Source organism: Tribolium madens, unplaced genomic scaffold (assembly GCF_015345945.1).
Source record: "Tribolium madens isolate multiple individuals breed KSU strain unplaced genomic scaffold, Tmad_KSU_1.1 Scaffold_97;HRSCAF=244;Tcas5.2_LG3a, whole genome shotgun sequence".
Lineage (NCBI taxonomy): Eukaryota > Metazoa > Arthropoda > Insecta > Coleoptera > Tenebrionidae > Tribolium > Tribolium madens.
Window position 1 is genome coordinate 6,946,794 of NW_025401069.1, and position 24,769 is coordinate 6,971,562.

General features: G+C 30.0%; 1 protein-coding gene across 2 annotated transcripts in view; it reads right to left on the minus strand.

The window, feature by feature from the left end:
- Window positions 1–66: 66 nt before the first annotated feature.
- Window positions 67–24,769, minus strand: part of LOC123014542 (discoidin domain-containing receptor 2-like) — a 60,081-nt gene continuing 35,378 nt past the window's right edge. For both annotated transcript variants that reach the window (XM_044413709.1, XM_044413710.1), the window contains exons 4-17: window positions 21,887–22,118; window positions 16,009–16,156; window positions 10,408–10,578; window positions 10,225–10,358; window positions 9,090–9,297; window positions 8,551–8,655; window positions 8,324–8,499; window positions 7,869–8,270; window positions 5,832–5,969; window positions 5,184–5,494; window positions 2,639–2,731; window positions 2,439–2,580; window positions 2,238–2,387; window positions 67–2,187 (exon numbers count right to left, since the gene is read on the minus strand). In XM_044413709.1, the coding sequence (XP_044269644.1) occupies window positions 2,038–2,187; window positions 2,238–2,387; window positions 2,439–2,580; window positions 2,639–2,731; window positions 5,184–5,494; window positions 5,832–5,969; window positions 7,869–8,270; window positions 8,324–8,499; window positions 8,551–8,655; window positions 9,090–9,297; window positions 10,225–10,358; window positions 10,408–10,578; window positions 16,009–16,156; window positions 21,887–22,118 (2,560 nt within the window). In that variant the 3' untranslated portion in view covers window positions 67–2,037. The remainder of the gene's footprint in view (window positions 2,188–2,237; window positions 2,388–2,438; window positions 2,581–2,638; window positions 2,732–5,183; window positions 5,495–5,831; window positions 5,970–7,868; window positions 8,271–8,323; window positions 8,500–8,550; window positions 8,656–9,089; window positions 9,298–10,224; window positions 10,359–10,407; window positions 10,579–16,008; window positions 16,157–21,886; window positions 22,119–24,769) is intronic.

A 24,769-nucleotide genomic window follows, 5' to 3' on the forward strand; every position in this document is an offset into this window, starting at 1 on the left:
AGCGAGTGTAAAAATGTTGTACATAGTGAACATTAAATTACTTAAAATGAAACAACAAAACTGTTGAACATAAGTTTATTTTTTAAAGTTGTAAATAATACAGTTCATATATTTACAAGTTTTTGAACATTTGAAATTTTAAGCGATTGTATTTAGCCTATTATTCTGTGCATTGATCTGCTAAAGAATCAGCTCAAAAGCATCTAATTTTTTAAAATTAGTAGTTAATGAGACAGTGAGCAGCGAATCCAAGGCCACCTATGTAAGGCCTTGACCTGAGCTGAGTAACTGGTAAAGAAAGTAAATTATGTGAAATTTGTTGAGTTTATATTGCATTAGTTCCGTACTAACATATTAAGTATTAGATACTTTCGAGCAATATTTTTTACAAACTTAATTCTAAAAACAATTCAGTTGTGTAGTAGGTACTTTGGATTACTTCAAAACATGTTTTATAAACACATATGTATTTTATGTTACGTTCTATTTGCTCAATATTTAATTTGTTGTTGCGTATTATTTATTTAAGTATCTACAATATATTTTTTTGTGTTTTGGTCCATTTTTTTGTATAAAATTATTTTAACTGGTACAAAAGATTTATCTATCAAATCAATACAACATCAAATACATTATTTATTATTATAACTTCTGTGTTTTATTTATATTTATCATTCCAATACTGAATTTATCTGATTGTCGTCGAAATGAAATTTTTCCGAGAAAATAACAATAAGCATTTTGACGAAAAAAGTTTGTTGCAAGGTATGATGCAACTTTTGAGAAATTGAAGATAGTAATTAAAGATTTCGTGAATTTCTGTGTATCAGTCTTGAATTATACAGTGTGATAGATGGAAAAAATATTGTAAAATAAATTGCCAATCTTGGAAATTTTGTAATTGGATCTCATTTATAAATTTATTTGTGCCAAATTATTTGCAACTATGTATAGTTCAATAAGAAAACCTGTTTATATTTATTATTTCAACATTTTCTAAGAAATAATGGAAGCACTTGGCGTTACAGTATGCTAAATTAAGTGGGTTATTTATTAATTAGTAAAATTGTGGGCTGTCTCAAATTTTAGGTCAAGTCCTCAATAACCATCACAGATAATATGTTTTTATTAATAGCATGTAGGACAATAGTTATATTCAAACAATCGGGACGAGTAGAATATTCCCAGCTTTTTTAATTATTATACATTAATTTATAAATGTGTCCGATTCTAACAATGTTGCTAAAATTAATCAAATGCTTGATCTAATTCATTGTGAATTCATTAATTATTGTATTTATGAACCCATACAATTTAGCATAATGTGGCGAGATAAATATTGCAATTTAACTCAATATCGTTTTAAATTTATAATTTATTGTATTAGAGTCACTATAGATATTTACATAATTTTATAGAATGTGCAGCAATTTACTAATTATATTTTAATACAGGGTGATCAAAACTACTTACTTACATCGACAGTATCGACACACCTCGAATCAAATCTAAATTTTATATCTAACTTAGAATAACTCATTGTGTTACTTTTCTGCCAAAGGTTTGTTCATAGTCTTGTCTACGGGTCGCCGTCAAATTAAGTATAAAAAAATGTTTTACAGTTCTAAGTATAGCTTTATTTGTAACTTGTGATTTATTTAAATTAGTTAAATAATATTTCATTTATTGCTTCAGAAAATAGTTTTAGAATATATGTAATATCACGACAATTGTTTAACAAATCAAACCCTGCTTCAGTTCTAAAAGCACATTATAGCGTAATTATTTCAGCGATACATATTTTTAGATATACAGTGTTTATAATATTTGTAGTTCAAGTTAACTATGGGCTGGTTTGCTGTTATCATATGTATTATTTTATACAGAAAATGTTTCAAGATTTTATATTCTTGCTTTTTTTTCGTTGTTTTTTTTATTTATAGATTTTGTTAACACTGTTTGGATAAATCGAAATTATATTTTGATCACCCTGCGTACCTACTTATCCGCTTTCAAAATATCATCTGCGCTTTTATATCAGTCGTTGGGAGTGTAATCTTTATTGTGATGTTTCAAGAACAAACAAATCTCCTTAAATGTGGGTCTTTCAGTGTCGTCCCTCTTCCAGCATTGACACATAACTTCGTATATTTCTGTTGAGCAGATGGGAGGCTTGCTTAACAAGACCTGAAATTAGTATTTGTTATTTATTTGAATATTTTTTATGCTTCTTTAACCTGTAGCTCGCCTCCGTAATACATGTGTTCAGCGTTTTGTATGACTTTCTCATTGGACAAATTACTAAAAGGTCGTTCGCATGCAAAAGTGAGAATTTCCCATAAAGTGACAGCGAACGCCCAAACACTGCTTGAGCATGAATATCGATCCTGGAACAGTGAAACTAAAAAATATTTTTATTAAATTAATGGGATACTTACGAGAAGAATGCTCTCCCAGGGTAACCAACGAATGGGAGCAGGTGGCCGACCGCCAATTTCGGCATAATCTTTCTTATATTGGGGTTTACACATCGCTACGTCTGCTATTTTAACTACAAATCTTCTACCAACGAGGCAGTTCCTTAAGTTAACAGTATCAAAGTTAGCAAGTTATGGAAGTCGTATTAAATAAAACATACCTAGCAGCCAGATCTTTGTGAACTACATGTTTGCTTTCGAGATACTTCATTCCGGAAGCTATTTGGCTGGCCATGTAGATCAGATTATCCACGCTGAAAATGAGATTAGAACTGGCATAATTTATTTATGAACAACTTATTAAACACTTTGTTTAGTTTTAACTGCTCAAGTTTGTATCTACATTCACTTTTTACATTGTCGGGTAGTTTAAGTAAAATAAATTTTGGAATAACTAAAATGTAGTAAAATGTCATACGTAATGGGTAGTATGAATAAAGTGTAGCAAAAGCTTTTGCTGTAGTTTTGTCTCTTTCTTATAAAATTAAATTACGTCTATCTTTTACTATTACAAGTAGAAGCATTTACTTAACTTTATTCTTACGGCCTAATAATGGATCGATTTTTACGAATATATTCACTATTCATTCCTTAAAATTCAAATTAAAGTAAATTGATGAATAAAACGATAATTTCAGTCTCAGCATTATTCTACTTGTCAACTAAATACAAATAGATATTGTGATTAGTAAGGCTCGGATTATATGCAAAATGCATATTTGTTATTAAGAGGTATATCAACAAAATTGTAAGTTTTCTATGCATATCTAATGTTTTTTAATTAAAATAAGCCAAATAAAAAATGCATATTTTGCATATTTTGGCAACTTGGTGCATATTTTAGGAAATATTGCATATTTTCTTCAAATCACTAATTTCCGATTAAAAATTTCAGTTCAAGTTAAAAATTGGACAGTTTATGAGAAATGATCCGATTACAAAATATTTTAAAGAGAAAACAACCAGTAATTCGTAAGCCAAACTCAAAAAATTAGTACCTTGTTGAGTGTTTCCTTTTTAAATTGTATTGAACCAAGCGGGTTTTTTTAATCATTTGTTTCCAAAAAAATAATAATTAACATAAATTAAAGTAATATAAAAAATGATCTTATTTTAAGAACAAAATTTTGTTTTGTTTGAGTTATTCGATTTTTGCTGTCTAAATTACGATATATGTAAAAAAAATATTTAATACAAAGTAGATAGTTGTAACCCCTTAGATCATAACCTTCATGAAAAAAATGTTTTTTCGGTGGGTTCCCATTTAAAAAAAAATAATTTTGTAAAACTCAAAAACAAAATAACAAAAATTTCGAAAAATTTTATTTTTGATAAAACATCACATTTTTGTAGAACTTTATAATTAGTTTTTTCAAAAAATAAATACGTTTGGCTTTTTATTGTTCAAAATTTTGCATACCGATGCATATTTGGCATATATTGGAGCATATTTCTTAATATTTTGTGCATATTTTTGTGAAAATACGTGCATATATACATATACGCATATTGTACGATTTTTTCGTGCATATAATCCGAGCCTTAGTGATTTTTTACACTTCAACTTTACTTCCATTCGATGCAATCTGCTTGAAAATGTTAAATAAATTTAAAAAAACGTATTTTTCCCGGTTACTTAAATTTGCCGGTGTGTGTATGTACTCGTACCTATACCTATTTTTTTGAAAATATACTACTTGTGATTTCAACATACTTAAGTCATTACAAATTTTCTTTGATACATTTACGGACACGGACACAGACTTTTGGACATCAAATTTTTTTCTCAATTTAAAAAAATGTCAATATAAGCCACGCTTTATTGTCATTATGATTGTCGTTTGAAATTAAAATTTGAAAGTTTTAGTTGAAATTTATTTTTGTCGTTGATTTTCCGATAGAAATATGCCAGCAGTACGTTTTTTTATAAGTTCAATAAAGTTCAATGTCAGGATAAAATTTACAAAAATTGAAAGAAAGGTTGGCTGCACATAAGGCCAGTTTTACACTTTTATGTCAGTCGAATAACAAATCGTCTAAAATTCCATGCCTGGAACTGTACGAATCATGTCAAAAGTAATTTGAATTTGTTTAAAAAATGTAAATCACATTTTGCCATTTTCACATTTGGATAGAAATTGCGAGAACAACTGCCCACACATGTTTTACAAATTGATATTAAAATATTGTTTGTGTAAATAATACAAAAACATAATTTTCAACTTTGGTGGATGCGCCGGGTTCAATGCACAAATCCAAAATATTTACTAAAGAGGTCGACAAAAATAAAATAATCAACAATCATCAATAATCATCACTTAACAGAAAAGCACAATAACGTTGAAATTAAAACATTTGCATACAACTAAATAATCTGTAAACCATTTTTATAAAAAGTTGATTTTTTGCTTAAGCTTCTGAAATTTAAAATTTCTTTCATCAACAAACACAATCTACATTTTATTTTATTTTATATAATTGGATGAATGTTGTAAACAACTTTTTCATTAAAATTGCGTTAGTCAAATTACAATAATTATTATTTGGAGTTGCGAGTGTTTGGTAAAAGTCTCCCTTGTCCAAGACCTCAAATAGCACAAGCGTGGCAAGTTGGCATTAGCATTATTCGTCAATCTGCTATTATCAATTCAGATTTTATGTTCGCTATTCGGAAGATCTGACCATCTGGTATCAGCAATCACTTACCTTACGGGTTGATCGGTCGAAGACCGAACWGTGCCATTTCTATTGACGAGAAACTGCAGATACTGAGCTAGATCTCCCATTTCACCGTATTCAATGACGGTCCAGGGTGGCTGTTCGGCCGTACAAACTCCCAAAACTTTACAAATATTCGTATCAGATAAGCTGGCGAGGAAGCGAACTTCTCGAAGTGATTCCATTGAGCCTGTCGCAGCATCACTTTTCGCTCTTTCCGGACTCGGTGTTCGGACAGCCACTAAACGACAAACGCCCGGAATTATATCCTCTAAACCTTCCGTTTCGCAGAGGGTGATCTGGAAACGTTATGTTATGACATATTAGATCTTTTTCCCAAACCCGCCCTTCCACACAACAAACAATAAAAAGTTACTCGTATTTCTTTAATAAATTTTATTTTGGGGAAACGTAGTATTTTACGAATGTAAAGATCAGTAAAATGTCAAATTAAAAATTGGGGTTCTTGTAGGTTGCATTTATTTTTAATTCTTTAATCTGCAAAAGTCAGGAAGTTTGAAAAAAGATGTTTGCTCGTGATTTGCTAAATCCAACAAAATTATTTCCTAATTAAGTAAGAAAGTAAAGGGTGTAATTAGATAAGGCGTAACTTATCCAATTTAATGAGTTACCTACCTCTCCGGCGTGACAAGATCCGACTTTTTCCAACGGCCGGAGAGAATATCGCGGTATCGGTACTAATTCCGCTTCTCTGCAACTGTAAGCGTGACCCATGCTAGGAGCTATGTTCCAACACACAACTGGCGGTGGTATCTGCAATATTAATTTATTATCTAGAGTTTCGTGATTTATTGCATTGTGGAATTGTAATCTAACAAGAAACAGAAGCGCTATTTCTATCTTTGGAATAATAATGAAACATTTCATGCCTCAAATCATCCTAATTACTTTACTATTCATGAAAGGTGAATTTTACTGCGAAAGCCGTTTATATATGATTTGGGTATTAATACGAACTTAAACCAAATAATTACTTTGATTTTAATGAAGACAAATACGAGTGTAGCCAATGTTTTAGTGCAAATAGTAATGGAACGTTGGTAGTTTTTTAATAAAAACATTACTACTCGTAATACGATTACTTTATACAGATTCTAAGAGAAATATTTGTGTTCCTAAAATGTAAAAATGTGTTTTTATGTTACGTTGGCGTTATAAAATATTTTGTAAGTAGAAATATTATAAAATTTTTAAGTTGAGATCTGTTGAGATAGCAGTTGTTTCTTTTCAGTATAAATGTTTTTGTAGTCACTTTTTTTCATTTTTGTTGTCAAAAAAATATTAACGTTTATAGAATAATTTAGCATTTTGGAATTTTCATGAAAGTGAATCAATATTATTTTTAATATTAAAGCAATGGTTTATTAAATTTTTTTTAGTGAATAAAGTAAAAAAACAACTTTATATATTTTTAATGGGCAACTTTTGCAACCAAAAAATGTGTTTAGTACGAGTATATAAAATAAACACTTTAATGGACGGTATTGGAAATGATTATTCGATTCATAATTTTATGACTTTTTATAAAAATTTCTCTCTCTAAACGTGTATTTTTAATTATGCCTCAAAACATTACTCCTATAAAACAAAATACCCATTATTAGGTACTTTTGAGATTTTAAAGAAATTTAGCAGTTTCATCTCTTTAAAATTTTTTATTAAATGCGCCATCTCAATCGCATTAAAAGATTTGTTTCCAGAAAGTATATTAAAAGAATTGGCTTATATTTTGGTGAAATTATAATTAATTAATTTGAGGACATTAATGCCGATTTTTTTGAATATATTAATTGAGGGCTTCTGTTTTTTACTGCATATTTACTCAAAATTGTGTAAGAAACAAACATTTCTTTTTGAAAAGTGCTGAAACTAAACTGTTTGTAGACATTGTTGCGGCGATTTATTTTAGTGCATAACTACAAAAACATGTTTTGAAGCAGCTGCTTTTATAATTCATAATAATTCAAATTTTTGTTGCAATTTTATTTTTTGTTATGAAGTAAGATGCGTTTTATTGGCATCTAATTTTTCTATTTATTTTGTGGTCACTTTCAGAGCTATTTAGAAATGAAAACTCATTGTTTGTAAATCGTGAAAAAGTTGCTTTTGAATCTTATATATTTAATAAAGGTTTAGTAGATTTATATAAGCTGAGACTTTATGAAACCGTGCAAATATTTACGTTGGATTATATTGTATCTAAACTTTCATAAATCTGCCCTGTGGTCAAATTATATCAAGAAATGTAATCTGTTTTCCGCAGATTCAGATTTATATTTTATTTTTGTTGGCAAATTACTAAAATCAATTAGGAATTGTAGTTATTAGTAAGCACACACGCATTAATGTAGAATGCGAAAATAAATTTCCGTCACGTTCTTTTTGTTTACACTGATTTAGGTGGGTATACACCTTTGTAAATATTATGAGTGTTATAAGCCGTAAAAAATCGGTTTGTTTTATATAAAAATAAACTCATTCAATTTATGCATAATTTCATAATTTGATAAGTTACTTGAACGTCGCTGATAGATCTAAAAAGCCGCGTAATTAAGCTCCGATTGTGCGACCGTCCGCTTTCAGGCTTTTCAGAGTTATTAATTTATAACCTATATTGAACAAATAAACCGCAACTTTGATCTATTACGTTACCCTGTGTTTCTCCCTCGGCGCTGTGTGATATCGTTTCCGATTTGGTGGATCAGTGGCAACTCTCGGAAAATAATTTCCTAAATTAATCATCTTTGACTTTGGACTTATTGCTGGCGTGCTTTGTAAACTTCTGTAGTGGAGAGGAGACGATGCTGAAATGGGACTTTGATGTAGTGTTGGTGAATCGGGTAACGGAGGTACTTCCGGAGGCTCTTCCGGTTCTTCCATTGTTGACGAACACCTCAACGTTGCATAGTTTGGTGTATAATAATTTCCCACAAGCGGTGATCGATACTGTTCGAAAGAAACAGACGAAGAATCTCCTGGCGCTTCTTGACTCACTGGAGTTGGGTGGCTGCTCTGAGCCGCGTTGTTACTCGATGACAAATTCATCAACAAATCCTGCAAATTTTTTTGATGTCTTTTGGAGTTTTATCACAGTCAAAAATGTGTACCTTCATGTTTATGGTGACACCAAAAGGGTTTTTAAGCAAGGTTGGCGACCCTTGCAGTTTATGTCTTTTGTTAAGTATTAAAATTATCACAAAAACTACTAAGAGTAATAATATTATTGCCGTTAATACACCTATGATTATTTCCACGTATGTATCACCTTCTTTGCGAGCTGCAACTAAGAGAAACCTTGAAAGTATGAAAAACGCTAAGAAACTCGCAAACTTACTTGTTTCAAAAGCATCCAATGTATTTCCACCGGCTGAACTAATTACAAGTTCGTTTTCACTAAGATCAAGAGTTTCCTCTTCGGAAATATTGAACGCGACAGGCACTGAAACACGTAGTCATCAGTTATTTTATGCAGCTCGTATGCAAACTCTTATTATGAGAGCCCTTTGTACAGATGGGTGAGAATGATAGTACACGTTATGGACACAACATACTAAAATCGCGTAGTAAGCGTTCTGAAAGCTTGCAAAAATTTTGTATGCTTATTTTTACAATGCAAATAATGCAGATGCTCAATTAAATAAAAACGTGACAGTTTTTCCTTTTAGTAGAAATTTATAGCGTTTTTCTTTTGCCGGCGTCGAGATTTTTTGCTTACGAGCTGGAATCCAGACTAATCAAAATTTTATTTGAGAGCTTTTTATTATTTGCATTAAAGGACGACTTGTTTTTATCTATCGAAACTTTGGGCAGTCATGCAGGATTTTTTCTGGAATTTTGTTGACAGAAGCTAAAAAAAATTCATGTTAAATTTACCAGAATCAAAGGCTACTTCGCTGAGCATCATCCAGCGGTCCGCGAAAAACAGACGCAGTTTGATGAAACGAGCGAGTCTTTGATGAAGATTAATGGAGACGTTCCGGGCATTTTCCAGCACTCGATCTGGCATGTATGAATAGGACAGTGTTGGGCCATTGTAGAAACGTCCTCCGATACTGAACATCACTTTCGCTTTGGAGAAAACCTAAAGGAAAAATGACAAGACAATCAAACCAATTACTTCTTTTTACGAACTAACCGATATATCAAAGGAGACACTGTTATTAAATTCGATTTAACAAAAAGTTTGAACAGCCCTAAAAGTTACTTTTCCTTTCTTTCGAGCACAATAATGGAAGATATTTATTTTTATTTTATATACATAATTAATTGAAAAAATTGGAGTTACCTAACCGGTTTAATTTTATTTTGTTTGGAAATGCAAGCAAAGTTGCTAAAGGCTTTTTTTATAGCGCACATAGTGAATTAGTATCCAGGAGGCAAATGCGTTTATATGCTCTGTAGTAAAAGAAAAAAAATCTGTAGCTTCCGATCGCTATGCATTAGTTAAAATATGTTAATTGATTAAAACACGAAAAAAGCTTTTTAATCCGATTGTATTATTTAACATTGCAGGTAGCTTTATTGATTCTGGCTTTTCTTTAAAGCATTGGTAAAAAAATGTAAAATCTGCTAATCCGATTAATTATAGACTAAATTATAGTAAYCAAAGTTTCTTAGGTAAACAATGAWTACTTTTTTATAATTTACTAATAGCTACAAAAGGTTTTTCGTCAACATTTGCATCAGCAAAATAATGTAATCTTTGTGAATAAAATGCTTTATCAAGAAAAATGAACTGCAAGAATGCTTTGTAACTGTGGAATTCGGTTTAGAACGTCTGATAGTGATGGGGTGAGAGATAATTTTATGAGAGCTACGGTCGTTTACGTTGCAAGGAGAGGGTGAGTAATAACTATAATAATTTTCGTTTCTGAGAAATTGTTCGCGATGAAGAAAATCTGAAATCTTAACAAAATAATACTTAGATGTATACGTTTTTTTAAGAGCAAGTATGTGTTATATGTTTATATAAAGTCGAAACTACTTTTCAGAAGTAGATCTCACTCACCTGAACATTTCTGCTAAAAAAATTATTTGTGAATAAATGAACTTCGCTGAAGTTTCTTATTTGATCAAATTCAAACGTAAGTTCGACGTAGCCATTAACACTAGTGTCATTCCTCCAAGCAATCCATCCATTACCTGAACATTAAATAATTGATTTATGTCAATAACGAAAAAAGCAAGATACCTTTGCCGTAGCCGATATCTAATCTAAAATTGTCGGCACCAAACTCGCCATCTACAAGACGACCTAAACCACCTTCTAATATCCCATCGTTGCGAGTACCATCATAAGAACTGTCATATAGTCCCTGAGATGGTTCTGAGCCTTCGGGAATGCTGTAGGATATAATTCCGCCTGTAAAGAGATTAGCTAAATATAATTAACGAAAATCAAAACTATCCAAATTAAAAATTTATTCGTATATACGATCTAAATTGATAAATTACGTGAAACAGCTAAATTAAGTGAAGATTTTAAGTACCAATGTTTAAAAACTACGGTTTTGATGTGCAATTGTGCATGTTAAAAGTTTGGAATATAATTCCTATTTTTGGCTAAACATTCATGAAAAAAAAATAGGTTAGTTGATTTTTTTAATTGCCTTTGTTATCCATTATATTTTTTTCATTTAGAAAAACTAAATAAATAAAAACATTATTGGGCTGACAAATAGTTATTTTTACATTAACTGCAAAACGCGTGGTTTCTTGACGCGGAAATTATGCCGTTTTTGTGTCAAAAAAACATTTGGGCATTAAAAAACAGCTTCATTAACAGTACCTAACAAAGTAATATCTAATCAAATTACCTTCCATGTGAAAAGTTGGAAAGTATGACATTTCAACTTCATTTAAAAATTGATATGAAATATCAGGTTTAGGTTAGGAAGTGGTCAGTTTCTTATCAGTTCAGGTTGAGAAGTGATTACTTCCTAACCCGAAAACTTATAACTTATAAGGAAGTAACCACTTCCCAACCTAAACTATGATTTGTCATGTTTTTCAAAGTTAGTTAGTTTTTTTATTGGTTTTCTGTTCTTTAAAGAAGATGATTGTGATTAAAATAGTATACAAACTTTGGTGGTCGTTGCCTGTTGCTTCATCGAATGTACAAGAGGTAAGTGGAAAAAGTCAATTAAATAAAAACGATGAATTTTTTAGAAATACCTTTTTTTTAAATAATGATTTAACGTTCTAAAAATATAAAAATCCTTTGTTTAAATAAAACTTTTCAATTAGCTTTTTGATAAAGTCTTGTTAGAGTGTGTATCAAATTTCCTAATACACAAGACTTGTTGTTGGAGCAAATTTTGCATCAAGAAATAAACTAACGACCAGACTTTGACGCTGTAATGTGTATTAAAAGATTTTCAAAAGAATTTTGTTGAAAAAATTTGCTTAAACCTTATAATTTTTCTCACACAGCGCTTAGCAAGATTTTTTATATTATTTTATGAGCTGAGTACAATAGTGTACGTGTTCACCCCAGGATGTGTATCCCATAACCTGTCAAGCCATTGATACGGTCAAGCTATAGATGGCCATGCAATAAGGGATGTCGATTGCATGAAGTAAACGACGAGAATGCCAGACTGGCTATAAAAGCAAAATATAATAAACCCTCTATATAGGGATTCTATTTTCCCTTGCCCGTCACGGTCCACCACATGGACCACTCGCAGTTTTAATAATAGATTGCCTCGACTCTATGATTTATCAATACATTCCTCGCCACCGGCGCAATGAAGTTCCCAATTCTATTTGGTATCAACAGAAAAAATTGTTTTATTGGAAGCACATTGGAACTACTGCCGGCAAAAGCGTTTCGAAATTCACCCCTCTATACCAAAAGCAAAAAGTTTCATGAAAAGTTACCTCACATATACAGTTTGCAACACCGTTTCATATCCAATGAAATTATTCAATTAAATAAAGTTTTCTTAGTATTTTCCCATATTTTGTCCAGTGTGAGACTTAAATGAAATTTATGCGAATTTTAGTTGCCAACAATGTCAAATAAAATTTAAATTTACCAACTGTTACAGAATTACAGCAGCTTATTTGTCTCTCCGTAGGAATGTATGAATTAAATCTTACAGTGTGTAGTTTTTAGTTTTAATAGTAAACATAAATGCATCTTATATGCAAATACAATTGGGAAAATACAGAAAATTTTACTATCTTATTATTTTATAAACATTTTCCTCGAATTAAAAACATAGAATAAACTGTATAAACGGTTATACAGTTTAAACTTTATTCGGAAAAAAGCAAAATATTCGTACGTAAAATAATTACAAAACTGGTGAAATCGCTTTAACTGTGGAGTTTTTTGTAAAAGTGCAATATCACGATTTTATTGCAATTTTAGTGTTGTAATCGTGACGCATGAAAAATTTCAAATAGTACATACAAAGCGCTTGAAGTAAACTTTGTTTTTTTGTTTTTTTTTTATTTTGAAAAGGTTTCGCTTTATGTGGAATAAGGAATGAAACAGTTGCACACGTAACTAGGCAATCTAATTCTTATTTAGCATTTTAATAGTAAGAACGAACTGTATTGAAGTGCAGGTAATTAATTAATTTTGAATTACTTAATTGAGACAAAATATAAAGGTTTGAAGAAATTCTTTATTTAATTTCAACAATAAAAAATAAATTGTAATTAATATTCAGTGTATATTTCAAAATGATTTTTATTTCGCCAACAATTTATTATTATGTACCTAAATTATCAAATGCCGCTTTACAAAGAGAAAAAATTGTTATTTACTATATCTACAAGACGATAAAGAAATTGTTTATTCAGGAGTGAAAAGGTTAAGTTTACGAGTGACGAAGTCACGAGTGGACTTTTTTCACGAGTAGACAACAATTTTTATCGTCGTGTATAATATTTCGTTTTATTTTGTACACACCTACCAGAATTTCTTGAATATAAACAGTAGATTAAAATTACTTTATTTCACTAGACAATAAAAGACTACTTTATCTACTAAAATTAGTTGATAAAATCACTCTTTAACATTGAGTACAAAATAAAAACACTTTTATGATTATTTGAAAATTGAACGATATTTAGTTTAAACCCTGTATAAAAATGGCATAAAAATTATATTAAAAGGTAAAGCAGTGCCCTGTTTACCCAAGATCAAAAGTCTACTTCAACTGTCTAAATACTTTTTTATGAAAGTTCTAGAAAAATTTGGGTTAAGATTTTATTTTTCAAAAAATACTTTTAGAATTCAGTTTTACTTGAAACATTTTTGCTTTGATTAAATTTGAATTTTTAATTATAAAACTTAAAATATTTTTTCTTTCTAATGTTAGAAGTTAGAAAAAACAGACTGATGAAAATATTTTATATAAGTACTCGTAGTCGTTCAGTATATTAAAAGTATAGATTAGATAGAAAGTGAAAATAAAGCGAGCATTTAATTTTCTAAGGTCTGTTCAAACTAAATTAAAACAGTTTTAATTTAAACGTTATTCTGCAGGCAGTTGGACAGATTTCGTATAATTGCATGCAATAGGACGGTTGTAAACGTATATCACGGCAATCACGACTCCTTGTGCGAAATCTAATTAAGTCGAGTTTTGCCCGTTGTATGCAAGAAACCGAATATTGAGTAACTAAGTGCGTCGCGATTATGTCTACCTAATCCGTATTATCCGAATTAGAACGATAATTCAGTTTGAGAGTGGGCGACATCTGGCTTGGCCCTTCATCTTATTTTGTTAGTGTTACAGACGTCGCTTATTTAGAAAATCGTCTTTCGAGATCGCATATAGAATTTAATTAAGAGGGTGTTTATCGGTGCAGATGTGAAAATTTCAATGCTGCTAGCTTGAAAGTAATTAGTCCACGAATGAATTATGGGTAATGGTTGAAGATGATAATGAAATAAGCGCCGAGAAAAGCTTCGTCATTTTAATGGTATTAACACCTTAAGAGATTAATAATTCACTAACATCTAAATTGCAATAAACTAAATTCAGCTTAACGAGCAGGCATCAAATTAAAAACACAGATAGCATTTAAATTATTTCAACGAAGCAGATAAGTTGTGTTTGTTTTTTTCACAAAATTTCAAAATGTGTAGGTTTTGTTTGTAAAAACTGGAATTATGCTAATATTTCCTTTTTTGTAAAGTTTGTTTAGAAATTTTGCTTTTCTCTCCATTTTACAAAGATTATTTGGAATTAGGCAAAACGTGACTGTTGATATTCAACATCGACCAGAACGTTACAGTAGAATCAATGATCACATATGGCATAACCAAGTATGACACAAGCAAATTAGTTTTGGCATCCCAATTGTAGTAGGTCATCAGTATGAAATTCAGTTGGGGTGCATATTATATGAAATTGGTATAATTTCAACGTACCTATAAAACCGCAACAGATTAAAACTACAGAGGACGTCCAGTTTTGAGAGAAAAAGCTGTTTTATTATTAAAAAGGTTGAAACCTAATTTTTATTCAGCTTAATACCCTAAGTACACCTCTTTGAGGTTACTCCATCTATTTTGCTTAAATGTAAATGCACTAAGTTTTGTTTATTATTTATTAAATTAAAGAAAATTTATCCAAATGCGTTCGCATCTAACAAAATAATAGCAATTAGAGTTCTACAAATTACCTTAACAATAATTTAGTCATACAGAAAAGAACTTTTCTTTATTTTGTTAAAATCTGTGTAAAAAATATTGTTGCTGCGCTCGCATGTATGCCTGCAGCTCATACGTAATTGTCACATATTTTATAATCTGCTTCCTCTTGCATTAAATTTCATAAATTCCTTTAATTTATTTAAAATTACATCAAAAATTTAAATCCGTTTTTACGCACAAAGGTTTTCCGTTATCCATTTATTGAGAGTCATTTAAATATTGTAGTATTTCATTTTACAATATAAAATTATTTTTGCTTTTTTATTCAAATTTCGAATTTTAGCCACAACTGTTCTATCAAAGAATACTCGTAGTTGTTACATTTTTGACATTTCTAATAACAGCCGCATAGCGTTATTCCGGTAATTACCGGTAGTTTTTTCACGAATAGCATTATGCAGGTGTTACACCAATTTTGCGTGACCATTGCAAAAACTTCAAAGTGTTTCAAAATGTAAAATAGATTAGTCTGCTGCAAATTAAAAATTATAAAGTAAAAAAATAATTAATGTGTGCGAATAATTTAAATAATTGTGTTGATTTGAAATTGTATCCTCTCTTTAACATGTGAGATAACAAGGGGTTGCGAATTAATTATGATGTTAAAATTTGATCTTATACAGTGGTGGTCTACATCTAAATCTGCTGTAATTACAGGTGACTTGTATTACACAATGGATAAGAATTTTGCACTGCTTGAAGTTACTAAAATGGAGACTGATAGGTAATGTTTAAATCATAGCTGCGAATTGACACTCTGCTTTAGGGTTCGTAAGCCAATAGCCTATTCGGCAACAACGTGACTGTCTTGTAAACTATTCATGAAATGTCACTCAAAGTACTATTTCCCTATTAATTATGGATAAGTTAAGTAGTGGATCACACGCCGTGGTCTCTCCGAGATGTAATCTACCGTCTACAGTAAGCGCTGCTCTTGACACTGATTAATCGCAATCCTGCTATATTATAAAGAGGTCATTTACATGCCCTACGCTGAATTTTCCTGCTACTTCAACCAAATAAATTGAAGTAGTTTTTTAGTATAAGTTTTTTGGTGTAATTAAAGGCAATGTTAGTTAGTGTACTAAAAGATCAATAAAAATTTCACTTCACCTTCATACGGACATCCCAGAAGTTCAATTCGGAGGCAAACAGTTCTCCTGTGGACACTGTAGGGCAGAATTCGCACTTTGCTTGCGAACACTGGAGGCATTAAACGCTGACTTTCCACAGAAGCGGTGTCACTATTTCCCCGCAATATCTGAAAATTTAATTGTTTCAATTATAATTCCGAATTTCTGCAGCTTCTGCTGGGTGGCCAAAAATAACTGCGTAAGTTAGCAACAAAAAATTAAAAGCATTTTCTCTCAATATCAAGCTATGAACAACCGAAAAATAAACATTTTCAATCAGTCGGTAGGTAAGATAAGATGCATGTACTATAAAATCTAGTTACATAAACAAAAATTTAAATAATTCTTTATTGTAACAGTTCGCAAACTTTCTGGCTAGCTTTTAGGTACATTTATAAACTCTACTTTAAGTTTTGTTGACTTTTACTTTATATTTATTTACCTATGTGGATAGCCTAAGAAATATCGATTTGGTATTGTAAAACTTTAATAATGTTTGTTCTGCACTTTTAAACTTTTTATTTGAGCTTTGGTTGTTTATATTTCCTATATTACAAAAGAAACAAATTGTGTAAGATTTTGAACTTGGATTGAAAATGCTAAATCGGTGTTGGCAAGTGATTAGCCTTTAATTTTTTTAACCCTGTGAATATTCGGTCCAATATTGTCTAAAATTAAAGTCAAAAAGTGAATTAGTAGAAGAGTGAAAAACATTTCACTAGAGACGTGGTTTTTATAATCTTTTTAGCTGCAGTGATTATGTTTTGAAAGGTATGTTTTTGAAGATAAAACTTTTCCAATTTGTCTAGAAAAGTGTATCCTTTAATCCCAACTTAAATTATGTTAAAGCTTATTTATAATTAAATCTAAAAAATTTGAGATAAGTCTCTGTCTATTCAATTTTCTCATATTCCCATAACATGCATAACTGGAGCAATGCTATTTTCAGAAGAATATAATTCTTTTCTTGACATTCCTGTCACGGATGGCTGAAGTACAAAAAATGTAACTTCTTCTAAAGAACGTCTGCAATACAGCCGGAATAAGAGTCGTATTTAAACGATATCATCGTAAGTATTGTGTTTGCTGACAGACAATCAGATGAGATTAAAGATCTGGAAATATCTGAGGTTTCTTTGTGCTTTGCTGAAAGCCTATTGTGTTTTTAAAACAAAATGATTCAAGACGATTTTTTCGGTTTACAGATAATATTTATAAATAATAGTATATTATTCAACGAGCATATAATGATGGCTGTTATTCACGAAGATGAAGTTTAAAAAAAACTCATAGAAGAGTTTTTTAATCACCTGAGTGAATCGTAGCCATAATATGCGGGTAGAATACTATGCCTTGTCCACGACTATAAAATATTTTCGATTTTTGGTATTGACAAAGTTGATGTTTGGGAGTTGACGTTTTAATTTAATTAGTAAAAATGTCAAATTGCGTATAAACTGTAGGCCATACAGGGAAGGATTGCCATTATGAATTTATATTAAACGGACTGTAATATTAAGTGTCTATAGATACAACTTTAATAACGTTATAATTTAAAAGTCGTAGATAAAATTGATTTAATTTACAACCACATCCACTGAAACAGTTTTTTTTTATTTTCCCTTATACTCGTATTAACTGCAAATTATAAAACCGTTCAACTGTTCGCTTACGTTACGTTGAAATTTTAATTGACGGTTATTGAGTACGATAATTATGACTAATTAATTATTGTGAGCTTTTCATTTCAATAAATTTTTAAATGAAAAGTAAATCAATGTTGTAGTTGCAGTTTTAAATAATTCTCTACAGGGTGATTCACGAGGAATAATGAGCCTGACCAAATTTTCGATGCAACCAACATTACAGTTGTCGCAAAATAACTTGCGAAGAGTAATGGTCGTTGCATCGAGAATTTGGTCAGGCTCATTATTCCTCGTGAATCACCTTGTATGTACTTATGTATGATATAAAGTCTGTTTTTTTAAATGAAAATGTCAAGCAGTCTTAACATTGGCACCAATAGCAAATTCATTCATGGTAATTTTAATAAAGAAAGTTGTCGGTTCCGGTTTTTGATTAATTTGAAAACAATGTCTTAAATGTCAGTACAAAAAATATTTAAGAAAATTCAGAGACGAAACACAAGAATTGGGAGAAAATTTGGTACCGCTAACAGTTTTATAAAAGGAGACAAAAAGTTTGCAAGCAGGGAGTCAGTCCGTTAAAATGTAGAGAGAATTTGTAATGCAGGTTTACTAAACATTCTCAATTTTTAGCAAAAAATACAAAATGAATGAGAAAGAAAGCAATTGATTAGTGTCTGTTTGTACCCTTTTTGAGGTACAAGTTGAAAAAATAACAATTTTGAAACTAAAACTGAAGAAGAATTTAGAACATTCACGAACTTTGAGTCAATTTCAATAAATTACACAGAATTTATTGCCAATTTTCATAATACCTGCTTGTATCTGCTGCAAAATAACTTTTTTTTGTATATGCACCTTTTCTCATTAAAGTTTTTGTAGCAAAAAGCTCATTTGTTAACAACATTGTACTTACTTGCGGTATGTTTCTATCAAAATTATTAGCACTGAATTCTGTCTTTAGACCTTAGGTAATGGTGTCTGTCTTCAGCTATTCGATTATAATGCTTTCAAAGAGCAAACAGGCACAAATAATTTATATAAAATTTATAAAAGTTAACACACTTTAGGTTCAAATGTGACTTTAGGTTCAAATTTCTATACGTAGACACATGACACAGTGCTGATGTATCGTAAAATACAATTTAGATCAGTTTTGTATTTTGTGAGATTATTGTCAACAAGAGTCCAATCTCAAAAATGAGTGATTGTGTGTCATAAATGTTAATGAATTACGATAAAAAATCAAATTATCTGAAAAAGTGGAACAAAATACAATTCTCCAGAATTTTACTTTGCGGGTGATTTGTTTCGAAAATATGTTTAAATGCGCACTTTTAGTATAAATTTTACAGACTTTACTTTTCTTTTACGAGTAATAAAACTAAGTGTTATTGTTTTGTTTGTGCAGCGGATCTGTAACAGTTTAAAATTCAGAATTCGTCCCTACGGTATATCAACTAAGAAATAAGTTATGGTTCATAAAAGAAAAAATAAAATATTATGACACTTCAGGTTAACAGTGCTTTATTCAATTATGGAGTTGTGTGTTGGGTTAAATTTAAAAGTATTTTTTAAACTTTGGCGTTGTTGTAAAAGCCATAAATCAGAGAACATTTCAGTATTATTAATGTAATTTTGTTGAAACTTAAAAGAAATGTTATATGTACTTCTATGTAAAATAATTAACAACAATCTCTTACATTTAATTGATATCATTTTTTATCTAACTGTTTTTGTCTGAAAATTGTACAGGGTTAGTCATCATTAGGTGTAATTTTTTAATTAGATCTTCTCAAGGCCAAAACAAAGCAATTAATCCTAATATAATATAATATAGGTTTACTATGAAAATGAGGCTAATTCTTTTTCTGTTTTATAAAAATAAAATTGTTTTTAACACTACCTTTTTAAGAAAGCATTTTATTACTAAATTATATAAAAGTTAATTGCTTTGTTTTGGCTTAAAGAAGCGCTGGTAAAAAAATTAGGTACCCCTAATTATGACTCTACTTGTGACTTTACATGTAGTGGGTGTAAGAGGTAGAAATGAGATTTGAAACACCTATTTTCATTACCTGTATTCACATTTTAATATTTTCTAAACAGATTTATTAAAATATTCCGTTTGTGGTAGACGCAACTGAAAACATGCTTGTTTTAGATTTCAAGATAATTATTATACAAATAAAAATAAAAACCAACAGAGATGAATGAACTTGAAAGGTTAATTCCTTCAAAATTTTCGCCATTTGCGGGCAGATTAATTAAAGTGTCAATAAATGCTAAGTCTATTAGCAACAAAGCAGTACTCAACGTTCACACTATGAAGGCCGGGATTTGAATTACTAACATCTACTAAATTACTTGTGCATACATCTGAAGTCAAACATTCTATTATTTTCAATTAGCAGCTTACACGTTTATTCACAAGAATTACTTAATTCACATAGAACAAAAGGGAATTTCTAAATTAAAGAGTATCAGTCGATAGTGATGAAAACGCTTTATGAAGTTTAAAAAGATACAAAAAACAAATAATTGTGCAGATACCGTAAACAAAATGCTAATAATGACCTGTGATGCCAAGATAAAACGGCAAGTTTGTGTATCGGAATCATGAATATCTCGTTTTGAAAAAGGGAATCGTTTTTGTGCTGATATCCAGACGCATTGACCCGTGCGACGGTCACTGATGGGACGGCTGATCACGGATGTTTCCGCAAACTGACTCGAAATTGACTCGTAACGATCAGAATATTTGCTTGCGTGCTGCTTTGATAGTTGGCGATTTGTGGAAGTCACCGTTTGATACAAACAATCAAGATAAAAATATGTGCTTTGCGTGGGCACAATTGCATTTGCTTTCGTATCCATAATATTAATTGGTTATAATTTGTAATAGCTGGAAGACGAAATGTGGTTACGAAACGACTTCATCTCTAACAGCACTTTCCTTTATGTCCACCGATACGCTCTTGAATAATTACCAACATTAAAAAACTATATTTAGATTTTAATTTTACATCTCCCCTAAATGATATATACTACTTATTTCCACTCAGTTAGAATTATTATTGCTAATTATTATAATAGGTAGTTGCTCTACCTATGTAAAACTATTTTTTTTTATGAAATCACTTATTTTACAAACCAGAAATTTTTCAGACAAATAAGGTTGTCAAAGTTATGTTAAAATTCTTTTGACACCCATTTATACCAACTTTTCAATCGGTGATCAATGATCCTTTCATTAGTTAGTCACTTATTAGGAAATGCCAAATTTTCCGAATGAGTTAGTAAACTGTTTTTGTAAACCACTTTGAGTTGGAATACATATTGTATTTTGATATTACCTTAGCTTATATCTACTAAAATAGTAATAAAGTAATTAAAATATTGCTACAAAAACAAAAATTAAAACAACAGGTAAATTTTTTAAATTAATTAAAAAGTAAAAGAATTAATGTTTAGGAATTTTATAGAATACAAAATGGTTCTTCAAATTCTGTAGAAAGTAAAAGTATTTTCTTTTTTAAGATGAATCTACTTTTCTACCCTTTAGAATACAAATGCTTAAAAGCAAATTTAATATTTTTGACTGATTTATAGCTTTAAATGTAATTAGAATGATTTCGAGAAAGAGAAACGCTTTAATATTAAAAATGTAGGTACTCTCGGCTATAAATGAATGGCTTAAAAGTACGTGATTATTTTACTAATTATTTTTAAAACAAGTATTGTTTGTGTTATATTCCAGCGTTTTTTATTGATTGTAAAACGATTTTATTTATTTATTGCAAGTGTAAATGGTGGATGCGCCGGGATATTGAAGTTTTTAATTATTAATTAATTAACTTGTTAGTTCGTAAACACACTTAATATTATATTTCAAAATTAATAATACTTTGCGTGCCCAAACATTTAAAGTTTTACTTCACGAAACTCGTTAAACTCGTTGATTTTTCATTCACGAAATAACGTAGGTTAAAATAATAATCACTCAAAAATTGGTAAATCATCAAAATACGTCTGTCGTTTTATGTGCGTAATAAAATTGTAGAATATGATAACAAAAATAAAATAATAAATCAAAAAACAATTTATTTGAAATAATTGTGTACGGGATTGTAACGCTTTTTTAATACTCATCGTTTTTGTGTGAGTTTACAAAACTAAATCAAATATTTTGTTATTGAAAATAATTGTCACCTGTTTATTATCCCATCGCTTGTATTCCTTCCATTCATTTAAACCCGGCCGCCAATATTCAACCGTGTACTCTTCGGCATATTCTTGACCTCGACCTCTATCATACCTCCCTTGAGTTTGTACTCCCGTGACAACGTGAACCTCCCCCAAATCTACTTGTAGATATTCTCTAATTCCTCTTTCCACTTGTTGTTTTGGACACCATCCTCCCCCTGCTTTCTCTACCCGAACTCTGAAAAAGATTAATGATAAATCAATGAATACTTCCTTTAAAAATTAAAGGTAATAAAACAGATAAATTTAAAGTTTCGATGCCTTCTGAATTAGAAAACTTTTAAATCAATTGAAACTACTGGGAAAACAAATATCAAGTAATGTTTTGTTATGCTCAAATATTTATTGTGTTAGAGTGGTATTGAAGTACTCTCATATAATTTGCTTATTCATTAATAGTCTTTAATCATTCTGTACAAAAATGTCTGGCACAAGAAAAATTACAAGCGTCACTTTACGAGTAAAACAGCAAAGTCGATTATTTATTTATTGAAATTTGGAACTTAATCAATATGGTATTTCGATGAAATTTTATGTGCGTTTTATGAGAGGTATTTTTGGTATCGCTGTGTCAGGTGCAAGCAATGATACACAAGCAGCGTAGGCGAAGTCTCTGGAGAGAAATTAGACAAAATTCATGAGAGGAACACTGAAATGTCCTACATCCTGAAGGGAAACAAGCTTCTCTGACTAATGAGAACTAAAGCCCGGTCCCAACGCGTTAGAACGGCTCTCTCGACTAATGGAGTTTTAAACAACTTATTGGTCCATTACGGGTTATTCTGCATGCGCTGCTTACCAATTATCGCTGCACCCGATGCAGTAGCTGTATGTTTACTGGAAATTGTGCCCTCAATTGTGGCTAGCCTATTTTCTAACCCAGTGGGAACCACTTAACAATTTGTGGCTAAACCGCTGAACTACATACATTGTTTGGAACGTTAATCGATGATTCAATTGTTGGCTATTGAATACCAATTACTAAAACGTGCACTTTAATTTACTTATTACACAAAAAAGCCTAAGTTGCGATAAGAATATAAATGTAAGAGAGGAACTGTTAATTTTAGTTAACAATTTTTAGATGAGTAGTTACGAAGCATTTTAATGGTAATAGTTTTCTAAGAGGAACAACTGTGTTGATTACAGTTAGTAAAAGCAATTGAGCCTGGAATCCTTCTTATCTTTATTAGCCTTTATTCTTTTATAGTTCCTAACTTTGTAGAACGAAGGGATTTAGATAAAGCTAATCTTAAACTACTTTAAATGTTCATATATTGAATTTTTATTACACGAAAGAACATTTGAGGCATGTTGAGTAGAGATATTAGAAAAATGTTTATACAAAATGCTCCAGTTAGTGTTTATCGATGAAATCAAATACGTTTTGAAATTAATGTCATTTTTATGCAAATTGAATATAAATATTGAAAGTAGGGTAACGCATGCAATCAACTATTTTACTTGCAAGTGAATAAATGCTTTAAATAATTGTACTTTGTAACTTAGTCATTCGTTAATGCAACATTCATTTTATATTTTTTGCAATTAGAATTGCATGCAATTTAAGAAAACTGTTAACTAATTTCTTTATCAAAAAATTTCACTATTTTTACATTTTCTTTTACTTCATTTCTTTTGCAAAACAAAACAATAAAATAAACAAAGCTTTTGTTTATTATTCAATTTGTTTTAGTATTTTTATACTTTACAGTACTATAAGTGGTGTAAGTTTATAGTGTTCATTGTTGTATTATATTCTGGCAAAAAAGATTAAAAGCGATAGATGATAAAATATAATTAATAAATAATTATACAAGTAAATAAAAAACTCTGTTCTGTAATGTTTGACAATTTTTTGGTGTACATGTAAAATAAATACAATTCTTATTGTTTAAACTTGTAAATGAAGAACATCAGACTATTAATCATCTCTAAATGCTGTGATTTTAACCGGGTATGATTTCATCGCCACAAAGTAAGTAGAACAATAGATTTGTTATTAAATTGGTGAAATTATGTTATAATAAAATTGTGAAACAATTTATTTGATGATAACTGATAATGATAAATCTACTATTTTGAGAACGGAGTTTCATTAATCTGAATTTGAAACAGATTTTATTTAATTACAAATATTTTTATATATGTAAAAAGAGGTTATATGTCTTTATTTTTATTTTAATCATTTAAAATTTTTTAATTGGTACTGTTTTACCTAAGAATACATTCATAAAATTAAATAAACGAAATAAAAATTAATGTTCAAAGACAAACCTTTTACAAAATGCCTATATAATACATCAATAGACACAAGGCAACTTTCATTAGGGAGACGACTTTTCCGGATTAATAAATTTGTTCGTATTGTCAAAATGAGCATATTTACTAGTAAAGGACATTATAAGACATATAACGGTGAAGAAAACAGAAATTATTTAATTATTTAGTCAAAGAAGGGTCTGAACTGTTTTTGAAATGCTATGTTAAAGACAGGTTTTAGAAATATCGTCTTTTTACATTTTATTGTAACACATAAATTAACGTAGACTAATAGGTCCTTTAGGTATTCCACTTCTACGTTATTATAGTAGCGTAAGTAGAGAATTGTACAAATGCCTTGTACGTGTTAGTATTTATCATTTTGTAAGAGCAGCAAAACAGTCGTTGTTTTAAATATACAGGGTGAGTGTGTCAGAACTCGCGGTCCAGAGAAACATTTTAAGTAAGATAAGATACCAAGAACATGAAAAAATGTTTAAAAAATTCTCTCTCCCAAAAAAATTTGACATTTATTTTTAGCGTTATACATTTTTATATACTGATCTT